Raw genomic sequence first — 17500 nt, 5'->3', positions numbered from 1 at the left:
TGTGTGTGTGTGTGTGTGTGTGTGTGTGAATGAGTGTGTTTCCCAGTGATGGGTTGCAGCTGGAAGGGCATCCGCTGTGTAAAACATATGCTGGATAAGTTGGCGGTTCATTCCGCTGTGGTGACCCCAGATTAATAAAGGAACTAATCCGACAAGAAAATTATGTTGTCTGGGTTGGTGTTCATTGGTGTATTGAATCATTCATTTTCCTTTAGCTTAGTCAGCTAGCTCTCGGCAACTCTCACATGGTCGCCTAATGAAGCTAAGCAGGGCTGTGCCTGGTCAGTACCGGGATGAGAGACTTTACATGGGAAAGCTAGGTTGCTGCCGGAAGTGGTGTCAGTGAGGCCAGCAGGGGGAGCTCAACCTGCGGTCTGTGTGGGTCCTAATGCCCCGGTATAGTAAAGAGGACTTTATACTGCTCAGTGAGCGCCGTCTTTCGGATGAGATGTTAAACTGATGTCCTGACTCTCTGTGGATGTCCTTGCAAAGGAGTAGTTTAACCCCGGCATCCTGGCCAAATCTGCCCACTGGCCTCTGTCCATCATGGCCTCCTTATCATCCCCATATCATAATTGACACTTCTATGCAGCTTACAGTGACATTTAAAGGCTTAACTAGGTTAATTAGGTTAACTAGGCAGGTTAGGGTAATTAGACAAGTTATAGTATAATGATGGTTTGTTCTAGACCAGGGGTGACCAAACTCGGTCCTGGAGGGCCGGTGTCCTGCAGATTTTAGCTCCAACTTGCCTCAACACACCTGCAAAGATGTTTCTAGAAAGCCTGGTAAGAGCTTGATTAGCTAGACCAGGTGTGTCTGATTGGCGTTGGAACCAAACTTTGCAGGAAACCGGCCCTTCAGGACTAAGTTTGGGCACCCCTGTTTTAGACTATCGAGAAAAAATATTGCTTAAAGGGGCTAATAATTTTCACCTTAAAATGTTTTAAAAAATTAATAATGGCTTTTATTTTAGCCGAAATAAAACAAATAAGACTTTCTCCAGAAAAAAAAAATATATATATCAAACTGTAAAAATTTCCTTGCTCTGTTAAACATCATTTGGGAAATATATAAAAGAGAAAAAAAATCAAAGCGGGGCTAATAATTCTGACTTCAACTGTACAATATATTATTTAAAACTACTAACATTACAATAAAAGTCACTTTGGTTTAACTGCAGAGTTCAATTTTCTACATCAAAAGTGGAGAGAGCAGAGACTGACATCCCATAATGCAATTCACAACCAGTGGCGTAGCGGACGGGCCCGCACCGCGGGGAGGCCGCGCGTGATTAGGGGGCCCCACGTCGTCACGATTTTTAATAATTGAAAATCCAGCAACCGCAATAATCAAACTCTTAGGAACAACTGTGGTCGGAACCAAAGTTCACAGGTCTGTGTTCTCTGAACTCCTCTCAAGCGGTGGACTTCTTTATTCTGATTGCTTGCCATAGATATATACACTAGATATCGCATAGGGACCCTGAGCATGCGTCAATAGCGCCGCCACATTGGTACAGTGCTCCCAGGACAAATGTCACTCAACCGCACTAGTCAAGACAGTGTTATTACGTGAAGATGGGGGACTTTAGCGCTGTCTACGAGTGTAGTAACGTGCAAACAAATAAAACAAAGCACAAAGGCAGAACATTTCATAGGTAATATTACGTTTTTTACGTTTTTGTATGTTACGAACTTTTGTGCTAATCAGGTCACGTTATTGATGATAACAGTCACTTACTGCATTCACCATACGGCAAAGCAGCTCCAACTCGCACTAAACACTCGGCTTATGCTAGTTTTGTTGAATAAAATCAGCAAACAATGCAAAAGAAATATGACAACGAGATGCTGCGCTGCCAGAAACTTGTATTATTGTCGGCTACCGTTAGTGAAAGAGTCGTTCGGGGGATTCATTCACAAACGAGTTGCTCCCTCCGTCAGTATGAGGAGTGAAAGCAGGAGAGGAGCTGTGTTTCAGGACATGGATTAGATCAAATTTAACAGGGAGGGTGAATAGTACATTTCTGTACACACAAACACAAGCTTTTTGTCAGGAATGCCCGTGCGGTCACTGATCCATCAATGTAGAAAAATGATGTAAAATTATAATTTTCATAATTAAAAAAAAAAAATTACACACTAACATCCAGGAAAACTCCCGATCACAGATATATGTGTATATGTGTATATCTCTGGCTTTGGATGGCCACAATCCTCCACTGTACCTTGGTCCCGCATTCATTTCAAAGGAGTGCTACCCTGTAGCAAGATGGCGGAGCTATTGACGCATTCCGTCCAATAGACAACAATAGGCCAGGCGACATCTAGTGTATATATCTATGATTGCTTGCCGCCGAACCGCGTCATAGCCAATGAAGACGCGCCGCTGTTTCTCACTGCCGGTTCTCGATAAAAAATGAATGACTTCTGGCTATTTTGACGCTCTCGCCGCTTTGGGTTTGTGATCGCTCCTCAGTTTGTGAAGGATTCCCCGCATTGTCGCTCCACCCCGCCTCCTTTCCCCGCTCCTCAATTTGTGACATAGATATATACACTAGATATCGCATAGGGACCCTGAGTATGCTTCAATAGCGCCGCCACATTGGTACAGTGCTTCCAGGACAAATGTCGTTCAACCGCACTAGACAAGACAGTGTTATTACGTGAAGATGCGGGACTTTAGCGCTGTCTACAGGTGTAGTAACGAGCAAACAAATAAAACAAAGCACAAAGGCAGAACATTTCATAGGTAAGGTTAAGTTTTTTACGTTTTTGTATGTTCTGAAATTTGTGCTCTACAGGTAACATTATTAATGATAATACAGTCACTTACTGCATTCACTATAAGGCAAAGCAGCTCCAATTTGCACTAAACACTCAGCTTATGCTAGTTTTGTTGAATAAAATCAGCAAACAATGCAAAAGAAATATGACAACGAGATGCTGCGCTGCCAGAAACTTGTATTATTGTCGGCTAGTGAAGGAGTCGTTCATTACGGAGATTCATTCACAAACGAATCGCTCTCTCCGTCAGTATGAGAAGTGAAAGCAGGAGAGGAGCTGTGTTTCAGGACACGGATTAGATCAAATTTAACAGGAAGGGTGAATAGTACATTTATGTACACACAAACACAAGCCTTTTTTGGTCAGGAATGCCCGTGCGGTCACTGATCCATCAATGTAGAAAAGTGATGGAAAATTATAATTTTCATATTAAAAAAAAAATTGCATACTAACATCCAGGAAAACTCCCGATCACAGATACATGTGTATATGTGTATATATCTAGCTCTAAGCCACCCCCCTTCAACTGGGGGCCCTGTCAGTGATCCCTGCAGGGGGAGCTCCGCATTTTGCGCTACGCCACTGTTTACAACCGGAAATAAATTGAAAAAAAAAAACACAAACTACAGAAAGTGTTCATTAACAGATATCCTTTACAGTGCATGAAGGAAATGATGAGTTATGTTCTCCGACTGCACATAATATGACGGTCTCTGAAGTGCTCTCTGATAATAAGGTTAACAGCGATCTGTGACCCGTATCCATCACTGTCTGCGTGAGTTCATTATCATCAAAGCAGGTCTTTGAAGAGGAAAACACTCCTCCGATTGATAATGAGCCTTTCCTTCTGCTACAGTAGAGATACAAATCTTGGAAAACTTTAAACGGCAAGACACCGTCTCACCAAGCAGGCATGAACCAACGCGTCCCCGACAGTGGGAATCGATTTAATTGCGAGGAAAATGCACACGTAGCGTCTTCTGAAGCGGCACGCTTTGTTCGGCTGCACCACAAAAACATGCAGCTGAAGTCAGAATAAATGTTTTCTTTTTTAAATATTTCCCAAATGATGTTTAACAGATTCAGGAATTTTTCACAGTATTTTCTATAATATTTTTTATTCTGGAGAAAGTCTTACTTGTTTTATTTCGGCCAGAATAAAAGCAGTTCTTAATTTTTTTAAACTCCATTTTAAGGTCAATAACATAAGCCCCTTTACGCAGCACATTTTTTCTATTGTCTTCAGAACAAACCATCGTTATGCAATGACTTGCCTACTTTAACTTAATTAACACAGTTAAAGGTGCTGTGTGTGAGTGTTTGACTCCTCTAAAGCATGCAAACACCATAATATGCTAGCAGATTTTTCAGAAACATGCTCAGTGAACATCCTTGTTTGTCTGAAAAACAATGCTGAAGTCAGATGTTCTGCTTTGATCATGGGCGTTACATGCCAGAATGGCTGTCTTTGTTTTGGTCATTTAACCCGCCCAATGCCAGCTTAGCCAATTATATTTCAGCACCCCGGGTTGCCTTGATGGAAAAACAGCGTATTTCATGCATTCAGAAAGGCTCTAAAAGTATGCGCACTTGACTGAAATGTGTTCCACATGAGCTGGTTATTAATTAGCAAATAATATAAATATTACAAACCTAAGCATTAAGTGAGCAGGTAACATTGTGTCCTAACAACATGCTCTGTGATGAGATACATAGTGATAAGCTATCGGGCTGTTTGCACCAGTCGAAACACGACAGTAATGTAAATACGGCCATTCAGAAGCACAGAATAGTGCACTCACTGCACTCCAGCGATATGGTAAGTTTTAAAATCTAATTATTATATATTAAAGGGCTATGAAACCCCCAAGTTTCAGCAGGGTGTTTTCACACCATCACTTTAGAAAAAGTCTGAAAAGTGGGCGTGTCCAGCTCTGTTTAAGGGGAGTGTCAGAGGAGCAAAAGAGAGACGATATGGGAGTGTCGATTTGGGAGTTTCAGAGTCAAAACACACACACACACAGGGGAGAAAGTGACTGTGTTTACTTGGACATCAGTAATAGAATTATTTGCCAAATTATTAAATGTTGGACTTTAACTGCAGTTTGGCTCTTTCATTCATGCCCCTCGCGACAAACGAGATATTTGATTCGAGGAGCTGCTGTAAGCGTGTATTTTTCATGCAATGTTTGTTACCGCACGACGAATGAGAGAAAAAAACCCTCAGCATTTCCCGAAAACTTGGATGCACTCGGCAGGTAGTGTCAGAAAGCTGTGTGTGTTATTCCGTTCACAAAATGCGGTGAAAATCCTCTACCACAGTAATAATTTGGTTGTAGTGCTAACATGTTTACACTCTGTGTAATAGTTAGTTCCATACAAACAAACTAAATAAACAAAGAGCACTGATCGCTTACTTACCAAATCTGTAGAGACAGGACAGTCCACATCAACTAGAGCTGCGTCTTTATTAAAAGGAGACGAGCAGCAAATCCGGATCTCACCATTTGCAGATAAGAAAAGCTCTCGGGTAAACAATGTTCCTTAGACATGTATTGCTGTCGCGCGTCACGTGCACTGTAATCCACACGAAAGTCTAGCTGCGCTCTCATAAAGAGAAAATGAAAACAAAACTTAACTGCAGCAAACTATAAAAGCAACACTTCACACTTGCTTTGCTAACACAATGTGGCGTCTCTCTGCCGTATACACTGTAACATTAATGAATATTAATGAAGTTGCACAATAGAGCGCGCTGATTGGTTTGAACCAAGCCTTACTCATGCATTACAGTTTTTCTCGATTGCTTGGATGCAGTTGTCAACTGAAACTCCACATTTTCAAAACAGTTAACACACAGGCCTAAACAGCGGCACTCATGGTCAAAATGACACATTTTGCTTGCAAAAGGCACATATTGTGTCAAAACATTTAACATATGCAACAAAAGCTAGTTTTACCTTCAAACAACACAACTTGCAAACAAGTATATGAGCTCTTTCAATTAATCATTACACAATGGACAACAAAATACAAAATACAGAACTTAAAATGCACCACCATTGCTTGCCATTGTAGCTTATAACCAATGGCATTTGTTGTCTCTATTTGGGCTGTCAAATTCGCCTTTTTGCAAAGAATTGGATCAAGAATAAGATGTGCTTTGATGGAATATATATTGAATTCATGACATTTTTCAAACTTTGGCTGAAAACTGAAATACTGTATATAAAAAAAAGACAAAAGTGATAAAATACTGTAAATATTAGAGAAACACATGTAAACTAATATACTACAGTATAGGACATAGCCATATTGACCTCCTCCATCAATGCTGGCACAGAACAACACAGACCTTCCATCGTTTTTATTAGGTTAGCAGAATGATGGCTAATTGAAGATTTGTGTGAAGGAGTGTCAAACCGGTGCTTCAGTGATTTCATACTGATGTTGGTAGCTTTTAATAGTTAGGAATAGATGGATTCTGTTTGGTTACCAAAACTAAAACAATGGAGTTTTGACTGCTTGAATGACATCTGTGTTAACTGTTTGGAAAAATGGTAGGGAAAATGTGTCAACCCAATGAGAAAGGGTTTACACATTTGCAAGACCGGTCCTCTGCTCTGCTGGGATAGTGATAATGAAAATGAAGAGGAACCTAGTTTCTTTAACCAGGTCAAAGCAAACAAGAAAAACTGTAATGCAGCACACTCGGAGACGTAATAAGACTCACTCTGGCACAGAAGTCCAGTCTGCACGCTGGAATACACACTATTATCTCATGTCCGTGAGACAGCTTCAAAAATTCGTTTCAAATTGAAAGTACGAATTTGCTCAAAATAACACAAAAACAACCAATTTACACTTTTTAGTGAAAAATAGGTGTCCTAATAGTGTTTTTAGCAGTGTAGGACACATATAAGACTGTCAACAGCTCAAAAAATGTGTTTTGGTGTTTCGTGACCCTTTAACCTCTTTAATATTACAGTTTCTCTTGTTTGCTTTGACCTGGTTAAAGAAACTAGGTTTCACTTTATTTTCATTATCACTTTCCCAGCGGAGCAGAAGACCGGTCTTGCAAATGTGTAAACCCGTTCTCATTGGATTGACACATTTTCCCCACCATTTTTCAAAACAGTTACCACTGCCTGTCATTCAAGCGGTCCTAACTCTATTGTTAGAGCAATGGTAACTAAACAGAAACCATCTATTCCTAACCATTAGAAACTACCAAGATCAGTATGAATTCTCTGAAGCACCGATTTGACACTGCTTCACACAAATCTTCAATTAGCAATCAGTCTGCAAACATTAAAAAAGGTGAAAGGTCTGTGTTGTTCTGTGCCAGCTTGGATGGAGGAGGTCAATAGTGGTTATGTCCTGTCCTCGCAATAGATTTGACAGTATATTGGTTTACATATATTTTTTGTCTTTTTACAGTCTTTTTTTTTTTACAGTATTTCAGTTTTCAGCCACAGTTGTCAAGATTCAAGATTTCATGAATTCAATATAAATTTAATCAAAGCATTTCTTATTCTGGATCCAATTCTTAGGCAAAGTTGACAGCCCAAATAGAAAGACAACAAATGGCATTGGCAATGGGCTACAATGGCAAGCAATGGTGCATTGATTCACACTGAGTTCTGTATTTTGTATTTTGTTGTCCATTGTGTAATGATTAATTGAAAGAGCTCATATACTTGTTTGCAAGTTGTGTTGTTTGAAGGTAAAACTAGCTTTTGTTGCATATTTTACATGTTTTGTCACGGTATGTGCCTTTTGCAAGCTAAATGTGTCATTTTGACCATGAGTGCCTCTGTTTAGGCCTGTGTGTTAACTGTTTTGAAAATGTGGAGTTCCAGTTGACGGCTGCATCAAAGCAATCAAGAAAAACTGTATTACATGTAGATGCTGAATCACTGATATAAGTTGGTTTGAAGTCACAGTTCTAAAGATCAATTTTAAATTATTTAATTTCCCAGATCTGTGGTAAACTAGCTGCTGTTGCTTTCGGTAGTATGGCGATGACAAATGACATTCAAACTCACATCATTAGAATTTAACAGTAAGTAAAGCGCATGAGGGGTACCTGAGCTGATCACTGTCAATTTTCTGTTGTTCATCTGTGCAAAAAACAAGCCGTTTCTTAAAATATACATTTTAGGTGTCGGTTGTAAAAAAAACTTCTTTTAATATGGAAAATATTCCTTCCATAGTGTGCCATTGCTTTTATTTAGAACACGGTTTATTATAGACTCGCTTCGGTTGGTCCTCAATCTGGCAACCTGTGCTAGTGTAACCCCGCCGTTCCTACATCACCCAACCTGCTTCGAGCTGGGATCGAGCCGGCGACCTTCCGCATGGGAGTCGGTTGCTCTAACAAGGAGGCTACAGACCATGGCATCTAGCGACTGTTGCTACGTTGAACTTTATTCTGGTCCTACACCACCCAACCCGCTTCGAGCTGGGATCGAACCTTCCGCATGGGAGTCGGTTGCTCTAACAAGGAGGCTAAAGACCATGGCCTCTAGCGTCTGTCGCTAGAGCACCTTTAGAGGTCAGAGGAGTGAGGTTTACCTGCACAGCACTTACTAGCTGGCCTCCATTACACAAGCATTTGTTGTGACCCAGGAATGTAACACTTACACACTGCACCTTCAAGCCTTTAAATGTCAAAATGTGCTTGACATGTGTTTAAGCTGAATACTAGCGTTTTGAAGAATATCTAGTCAAATATTATGTGCTGTCATCACGGCAAAGAGAAAATAAATCAGTTATTAAAAATGAGTTATTGAAACCATGTTTAGAAACTTGTTCTTCTTCTTTCCAAGTAAACAGAAATTGGGAAACAATATACAGAAGGGCTAATAATTCTGGCTTCAACTGTACATATATGCTATACATCACCCAAATTCCCACAAGAACACTGTGATTTGCAGAGCAAGAGGATTCCTGACTCAAACTAAACTGACACGATGCTATTTTACGCCGCACTCACAAACGATAATTAATAAAGCAACTGTCTGCGAATTCTGGAGCAGCACAGCTGTGTAGACTATTTATAAAAGAACACAACTTCTCCACCAGCAGCTCACTGTTCACACTGAGAACAAGCAGAGGACGTAACTACAGATGAAACGACACTGTAAAATAAATCTGTTAATGATCCTTTTCCGTATTTTGGGAATCACAAGTGTCGTTTGTGGTTGTGAATTGCATTATGGGATGTTGATATCTGCTCTGTCGACTTTTGATGATAAAAAGTCTACTCTACAGTTTAACAAAGTGACTTTAATTGACATTTTAGGAGTTTGAAATCATAAAATGTATAAAGAGGAAAAGTCTGTAAAACAAAAAAAAAATGTAATGGTGGTTTATTGCAAGAGTTTAGTAGTGTAATATACAACACCAACCCAGACTATATAGTAGGGCTGCTCGATTTTAGGAAAAATCATAATCAGGATTATTTTGGTCATAATTGTAATCACGATTATTCAAAACGATTATCAGTTGAAGTCAAAATTATCAGCGCTCCTGAGAATTTTTTTAAAAATAAATATTTCCCAAATTATGTTTAACAGAGCAAGGAATTTTCACAGTATTTTCTCTAATATTTTTTCTTCAAGGCTTATTTGTTTTATTTCAGCTAGAATAAAAGCAGGTTTAAATATTCTGAAACCCATTTTAAGGTCAATATTATTAGCCCCCTTAAGCAACATTTGTTTTTGATTTTCTGCAGAAGAAACTACTGTTATACAATGACTTGCCTAATTACTCTAAGTCTTTGAATTGCACTTTAATCTGAATGCTTGTATTTTGAAGAACATCTAGTCAAATATTATGTACTGTCATATTAGCAAAGATAAAATAAATCAGTAATTAGAAATGAGATATTAAAACTATTATGATTAGAAATAAAAAATAATAATCTTCTTTCCATTAAGTGAAGTTTATTCATAAACTAATTTAGACAGGATCACGTGCTTATGATTTATCACGGCCAGTCTCGCATTTGTTAATCACTATCTTCCAATCATACGAGCCCTAAGCTACAATAAATAGCCACAGTTTTCAGTTCACTTTATCTTCGTTTGGAAGAAACCCCCCTCCTCCCCTATTCTCCTCCTTTACCTTTGATTGGGCGGCACGGCGGCCCAGTGGTTAGCACTGTGAGACAAGAACACTGCCAAGAACACTGCCACAGCAAGAACACTGCCAGCCCTGGTTCCACAGGACCGGTGGGTGTTTCTGTGAGGAGTTTGTATGTTCTCCCCGTGTCCGCGTGGGTTTTCCCCGGGTTCTCCGGTTTCCTCCCACCATCCAAAGACATTCAACATACATAACAATCAAGCTTTGTCTAATCCCTTGTGTTCCCTTAGCTACCGCAGCAGGGGAGTTCTGAGATCCACCGAGCTCAGGCTCCCCTCTCGCTCTGCCAACGGGAGGAAGCCCCGGGCTCGAGGATCCTTTGAGCTCGGGGCTCTCTCCCAGGACAGCATGCCAAACAAGCTTTTATAAATCATCAGCTAAGTGTGAACTCTTGAAACAGAAATTGGGAAGGAAAACAAAAAGAAAGAGGAAAGAGAACAAAAGGAAAGGAAAAGAGAAATAAATACAAGAGAATGAAAATATTAAACAAATTGTGCTTTAAGCATCTTCACCGTAAGAAAAACACTTTAGCTACAAAAATCCTTCAGTCAAGAGCAGTGAGGGATTTTCACCTTTTGTTGTTTGATTAATGATGGAAACAGACGGAATATTGTGCGCACTTTTGTCATTTTAATAGTTTCTCTTTCACGTGTCTTTTGATTTTCAACTCGTTTGTTTTTTACACAAATGAGGGTTAATATGAATAATCACTAAACACCACGTTTTGACACCTATTTGACTATTAAAGCGCTCACGTTAATGACTTTAGATGTGTGTGCTCTGCTTGTCTCTGTGCGCGAATGAAACCGAATGCTGACCGCATGCTTCTGTGTGTGCGCGCCGCACACACACACATAAGCGGTCTTTCGCGTTTTTAAGACCAACAATGTGTACATCTGGAAAGGGGGCGGTACATGATGGAATAATCGTTTGTCTTGATTAATGGTTTTTCATAATCGTTAGAAGCCAAAATCGAAATCGGATTTTCGATTAATTGCGAAGCCCTACAATACAGCACATAAAACTATTCAACATGTTCATAAAAGTCACTTTTTCAAACTTTTTTAAGGTTAAAAGTTGTTGGAAGGAAGATCAAGATCATGCAATTTGAAAGCAGAAATAAACAGTAAAAAATAAAAACAAACTCACTGTTGACTGTCCTTCAAGTGCTTCTAAACCTTTATGGTTTCTGTTGAACACTACAGAATAAATATGACCTAAAAATCAGGTGGCTTAGTGGTTAGCACTGTGACCTCACAGCAAGAAGGTCACTGGTTCAAGTCCCGACTGGCCCAGTTGGCATTTCTGTGTGGAGTTTGCATGTTCTCCCCATGTTGGCATGGGTTTCCTCTGGGTGCTTCGGTTTCCCCCACAGTCCAAACACATGAGCTATAGGGGATTGATTAACTAAATTGGCCGTAGCGTATGAGTGTGTGTGAATGAGTGTGTATGGGTGTTTCCCAGTACTGGGTTGGAGCTGGAAGGGCATCCGCTGCGTAAAAACATATGCCAGAATAGTTGGCGGTTCATTCCGCTGTGGCAACCCCTGATAAAAAAGGAACTAAGCCGAAGGAAAATGAATGAATGAGACCTGAAATCTTTGACTTCCAACGTGTTATACAAAACACTATAGAAGTCAATGGTTACGGCTTTCCAGCATTCTTCAAAATATCTCCTTTTGTGTTCAACAGAATGACATTCATAAAGGTTTGAAATGAGCAAATGATGACAGTATTATCCCTCCAAGGATGAATTGAGATTTAAAGCGCAGTCAGAGGAGATCCAGGGATTTTTTTGATGAGTTCATTGTGAGAAATCCAGGGTCACAATGCCCTGACATGTCAAATTAAATCATTCTTTACTGCACTGGACGCTGTAAAACACCATGTCAACTGTAAGTCATCACAGCATCGCTCTGTTTGTTCAGGGAGGTGTATATTAGCTGGGAAAAAAGCCATTGTGAGCAATTCATTAACCTCGATGGCAGCTACTCGGCTGACACACGAGTCTACAAATGTTTGCCATATTTAAATGTGTTTACGTCTGAACCAATCACCTGAGACCTAAAGTAACGTGACCAATCACAGTCTCAAATACTTCACTGGTGACTCACAGTGATGTAAAATGCAGACATTGGTTGTCATTCTAATGCTAGATATTAAAAAACACAGACTTTTCTTACTAAACACAGACTTTAAAACTATTAATAGTGCATTTTTAGTTCACACTTGAAAATTATAGTTGATATAGAGTTGAAGTCAGAACTAATAGCCCACCTGTTTAATTTTTTTTTCCAATTTCTGTTTAACGGAGAGCAGATTTCTTCAACACATTTATAAGCATAATAGTTTTAATAACTCATTTCTCATCTCTAATTTATTTTATCTTAGTCAGGATGACAATAAAAAATATTTTACTAGATATTTTTCAAGACACTTCTATACAGCTTAAAGTGACATTTAAAGGCTTCACTAGGTTAATTAGTGTAACTAGGCAGGTTATGGTAATTAGGCAAGTTTTTTTTTCTTCTGAAGAAAGTCTTATTTGTTGTATTTCTGCTAGAATAAAGCCGTTTTTAATTTTTTAAACACATTTTTTCCTATAAAAAATGCTAAAGTAAAAAATAAATCAGACTTTCCCCAGAAGAAAAAATATTATCAGACATACTGTGAAAATTTCTTTGCTCTGTTAAACAGCATTTGGGAAATACTAAAAAAGCAAAACAAATTCAAAGGGCAGCTAATAAATCTGACTTCGACTGTATATGTTTATTATATATGTGATCCTGAACCACACAACCAGTCATAGGTGTCCACTTTTGGAAACTGAGATGTATGTATCTTCTGAAAGCTGGATAAATTGCCTTTCTAATGATAAGAATAATACTCGTTGGAGATACAGCTATTTGAAAATCCAAAATCTGAGGGTTCACAAAAAAAATAATAAAATGAATAAATAAATAAAATACAAATACAGATACGATTTCCCCCACTTTTAGAGACAGGCCATTCAAAAACAGCTGATTAATAATTATATGTTCGTAAACTTCTGGATCTCATTCAGCTGCCACATCCCATATATATATATATATATATATACACCATATACTGCCATATATATAAATATATTTATACACTACATGGCAAGGGTCTTGTTGACTATGCAAGTTTTAGGAAGAACAATTAATAACTTGACTTCTAGTTGATCATTTGGTATCAGAAGTGGCTTATATGAAAGGCGAAGGCCTCCAGATTTAGTTGATTTTACAAAAATAAAATATGATCATGTCTTGATTTTGCCTGATTTGATTAGGACAGTAAGGTCTGACTCTGCTTAGACTAAAGTCTGGTCACTGAACAGAAATAATGTCCAGTATAGAATATAAAGTCCTGCTGCAGTGGAGACAGAATGAATATTGTGTCTGACTCCATCATGAGCTTGGAGGACTGCATCCATACATCTCTGACATGACTCAAATCACTGATTAAATATGGGATGGCAAAGAAAGCGTTCTTGCAGTTAATCAAGATCCTTTTGATTTATCTTCGATGTCTCCTTCATCTTATCTCAGACATGCTCAATAATGTTCATGTCTGGTGACTGGGCTGGCCAATCCTGGACCTTCTTTGCTTTCAGGAGCTTTGATGTGGAGGCTGAAGTATGTTGCGCGCTATCTTGCTGGAGAATTGTCCCTCTCCTGTGGTTTGTAATGTAATGGGCAGCACAGATGTCTTGATAACTCAGGCTGTTGATGTTGATCATCCACTCTGCAGATCTCTCGCACGCCCCCATACTGAATGTAACCCCAAACCATGATTCTTCCTTCACCAAACTTGACTGATATCTGTGAGAATCTTAGCTCTTCTCTGTCACTTTTCTAAATGATCAACTAGAAGTCAAGTTTTTATTTGTTGCTCTTGCAACTGGGATCCAAAACACGACTTTTGTCTTGTAGTGTTTTGAACTGGACATACAGTGATGGAGTCACTATAAGAACACTCACCCTCTGCTTCTCTCGGGCTCCAGTGTCCGGAAGGTGAGCAGGGCCTCGGGGATGAAGAGTTGGACGCATATTGAAGGAGAATACGACCCTCGGCACATTTATCACATACTGATCCCACTTCTCTAGGAAACCAACAGACACAAGCACAATGCAACTTAGAAACAACACATTCAAGCAGACAGTGAGGTGGGTGGAAATTAATTGATTAATTAATTAATTAATTAACTTACTTTTACTTACTTACTTACTTACTTACTTACTTTACTTACTTTACTTACTTACTTACTTACTTACTTACTTACTTATTTATTTATTTATTTATTTATGTATTTATTTATTTACTTAATAAATACCAAAGACTTTAATCATACAAATTTGGGTAGCAATTAAAATTGTTATTTTTTGTTTGTTTGTTGTTTTTTGACAACAGTCGAAAGTATATTTTCTTTTATATAAAATTTAAAATTAAATGAAATTAAATTAAAAATAAATAGCAAAATAAAATAAAATAAAAAATTATGTAAACAATTAATGCTAAAATATAAAATACAGATTAAATGTTAAAATAAAATCAAAGTAAAACTAAATGCTAAAATTAAATTAAATTAAAAATAAAATAAAATGAAAAAAATTCAATTAAAAAATGATTAAAAAAACTTTTAATAAATTAAAAATTAAATGGTAAAATAAAATAAACGATGAAATACAATAAAAAATAAATGATTAAATAAAATTTTAAATAAAATTAAAATTAAATGATAAAATAAAATAAAATAAATGATGAAACAAAATAAAAAATAAAAGATGAAATAAAATAAAATAAAAATAAAAGATCAAATGAAATAAAATAAATGATAAAAAACTAAATAAAAAACAAATGATAAAATCAAAATAAATGAAAAAATAAAATAAAACAATAAATAATATATATATATATATATATATATATATATATATATATATATATATATATATATATATATATATATATATATATATATATATATATATATATATATATATATATATATATATATACACTCAAAAGGAATAACATAGCACTTGAAAACATAAACAAATGCATTATTCACATTTTTTTAAATTGTTGTTTAGTTGTGCAACACAGCTAATTGTGGTTTAAAATAAGTTGTTTGTGGAAAAAAGCTACTGTAAACTGTTTTGAGATCCGCCAGGCTACTTTTAGAGCGCACTGCTGTGAGAATTCCCGACTCATGAAGCACTTCAGGCAATGACAAATCTGCTTAAATGAGACGGTGGTGTGTCAGTGTTATAAAGATACACTGTAAACAATGTCACATGTTCAGCATGGAGAGTTAGAGAGCGACGAGTCTCAACATGTTCAGTCTAAGGGGATTCCCTGCCGTCTGAATCAGTCGATTCCACCTGTCTCTCACATAACGGTCCCTCACCGCAAATAAATCTCCTTCTCTCACGCTGACTGCATGCAACTCTTTAGAAACTGATGCAAAATAACAAAGAGAGTTCTACAGGCCATATAAAACAGCATTATTTTGAAAGTCATGCATGCTTATGTCTGTATGTATGTATTTATTTATTTACTTGGCAGAGGCAATACAAAATAACAATACAATATTTGTTACAATATTTTATATTTACAATATATTATGGAACTTACAGAGAAATAGAATTTAAGAAAGTTAAAAATTTAAATTTGGAAAATACATGAAAAATGGCCTTCCCTGCCATCAATTCCACCTGTGTTTATGTATTTAGCAAAAGCAATACAAACCAAAACATTATTTTTAAACATACATTATTTTTAATACGGAACTTATGGAAAAATAAAACAAAACAAAACAAAACAAAACAAAATTAAATTAAATTAAATTAAATTAAATTAAATTAAATTAAATTAAATTAAATTAAATTAAATTAAATTAAATTAAATTAAATTAAAATGTAATTTAAAATGTGAAAATTATAATAAAATAAAATAAAAATTTAATTTAAAAGGGGATTCCCTGTCATCAAATTGCCTGTGTTTATTTATTTATTCATTTATTTATTCAGCAGAAGCAATACAAATCAAAACATTAAATTATTTTTTATTACAGAACCTATAAAAAAAATTTATTATCACATTAAATTAAAATTAAAATGTAATTAAAAATGAAAAAATATGACTAAATTAAATAAAATTTAATTATAAATTAAATTAAATAAATTTAAAAATTATGATGAAATAATAATATGATAAAAAATAAAATAAAATAAAATCCACCTGTGTTTATTTATTTATTTATTTATTTATTTATTTATTTTTAATTTATTTAGCAGAAGCAATACAAACTAAAACATTATATTATTTTTGATACGGAACCTATAGAAAAATTAAATTAAATTAATATTAAAATTAAATAATGTACTTTTTTTATAAAATAATAAGACAATTTAATTAAATAAAACAATTAATAAAACCAACAAAAATAAATGAAATAAAACAAAACAATATAAAAATTTAATTAAATTATATTAAAAAGGGCATTTCCTTCCATCAATTCCACCTGTTTATTTTTTAACTTATTTAGCAATACATTACAAAATATTATAATAAAGTAATAATAAAATTTAAAAAATAATAATAAGAACTTCAATGCTGTTATTCACAGATACAATTAAATTAAAAACTTCAATGTATGCTGTTATACACAAATAAAATAAAATAAAATGAAATGAAATTATATAAAATAAAATTATTCAAAACAAAATTTAAAAGTTGATTCCCTGCCATTAATTCCACCTGTCTCTCAGATAACATTCCCTTGCTGACTGTCAAGCAAATAACTCTCTGACTGACTGCATGCAACTCTATAGAAGCTGATGCAAAATAACACCGAGTCTGAGTTCCACAGGTCTGAGTCACAAATCGTGATGATTTTGGACGGCATCACGAACAACTATGTACTACACAGCCAGTAACACAACATTCAGAAATAGCAGTAATAATTGTGATCTGGCAGATGCTGAGAAATCCCAGTTCTTTGCAAAAAAAAAAAAAAATACATTGATGATTTTTTTGTCTTGTTTCTAGTCCAAATATTGAAAACTTCTTACATCAAGAAGCATTTTCTAGACATGCACAAAATATTGTCTTGTTTAAAGAAATATTGAGTCAAAATTAATTGAGTTTTTCCTTAAAACAAGATAAATAATCTACCAATGGGGTAAGAAAAATAATATTATATCAAATGTAAAAACAAGATTACTTTTCTTACCATATTAACAGATTATTTTGCTTGTTTTAAATTAGATCTCACTAATTTTGGAAAGTTATTTCTTAAAACAATACTAAACTGATCGACCACTTTTTTAATTACACCTTCCCAACTGCTCATTAATGTAAATGTCTAAATAGCCAATCACATGGCAGCAGCTCAATGCATTTAGGCATGTAGACATGGTCAAGATGATCTGCTGCAGTTCAAACTGAGCATCAGAATGGGGAAGAAAGGGGATTTAAGAATGTGGCATGGTTGTTGGTGCCAGACGGGCTGATTTGAGTATTTCAGAAACTGCT

The 17500-nt window shown here is 36.0% G+C and overlaps 1 protein-coding gene across 4 annotated transcripts in view; it reads right to left on the bottom strand.

Annotated features, from left to right (window-relative positions):
• pappaa (pregnancy-associated plasma protein A, pappalysin 1a) overlaps positions 1 to 17500 on the bottom strand; it is a 179878-nt gene that overhangs the window by 124932 nt on the left and 37446 nt on the right. For all 4 annotated transcript variants that reach the window (XM_073949692.1, XM_073949691.1, XM_073949690.1 and 1 more), the window contains 1 exon segment: positions 13942 to 14063. In XM_073949692.1, the coding sequence (XP_073805793.1) occupies positions 13942 to 14063 (122 nt within the window).

This window comes from Danio rerio, chromosome 5, assembly GCF_049306965.1.
Source record: "Danio rerio strain Tuebingen ecotype United States chromosome 5, GRCz12tu, whole genome shotgun sequence".
Taxonomy (NCBI): domain Eukaryota; kingdom Metazoa; phylum Chordata; class Actinopteri; order Cypriniformes; family Danionidae; genus Danio; species Danio rerio.
Note: the sequence above shows the minus strand (reverse complement) of the source record. Positions and strands in the feature narration are given on the sequence as shown.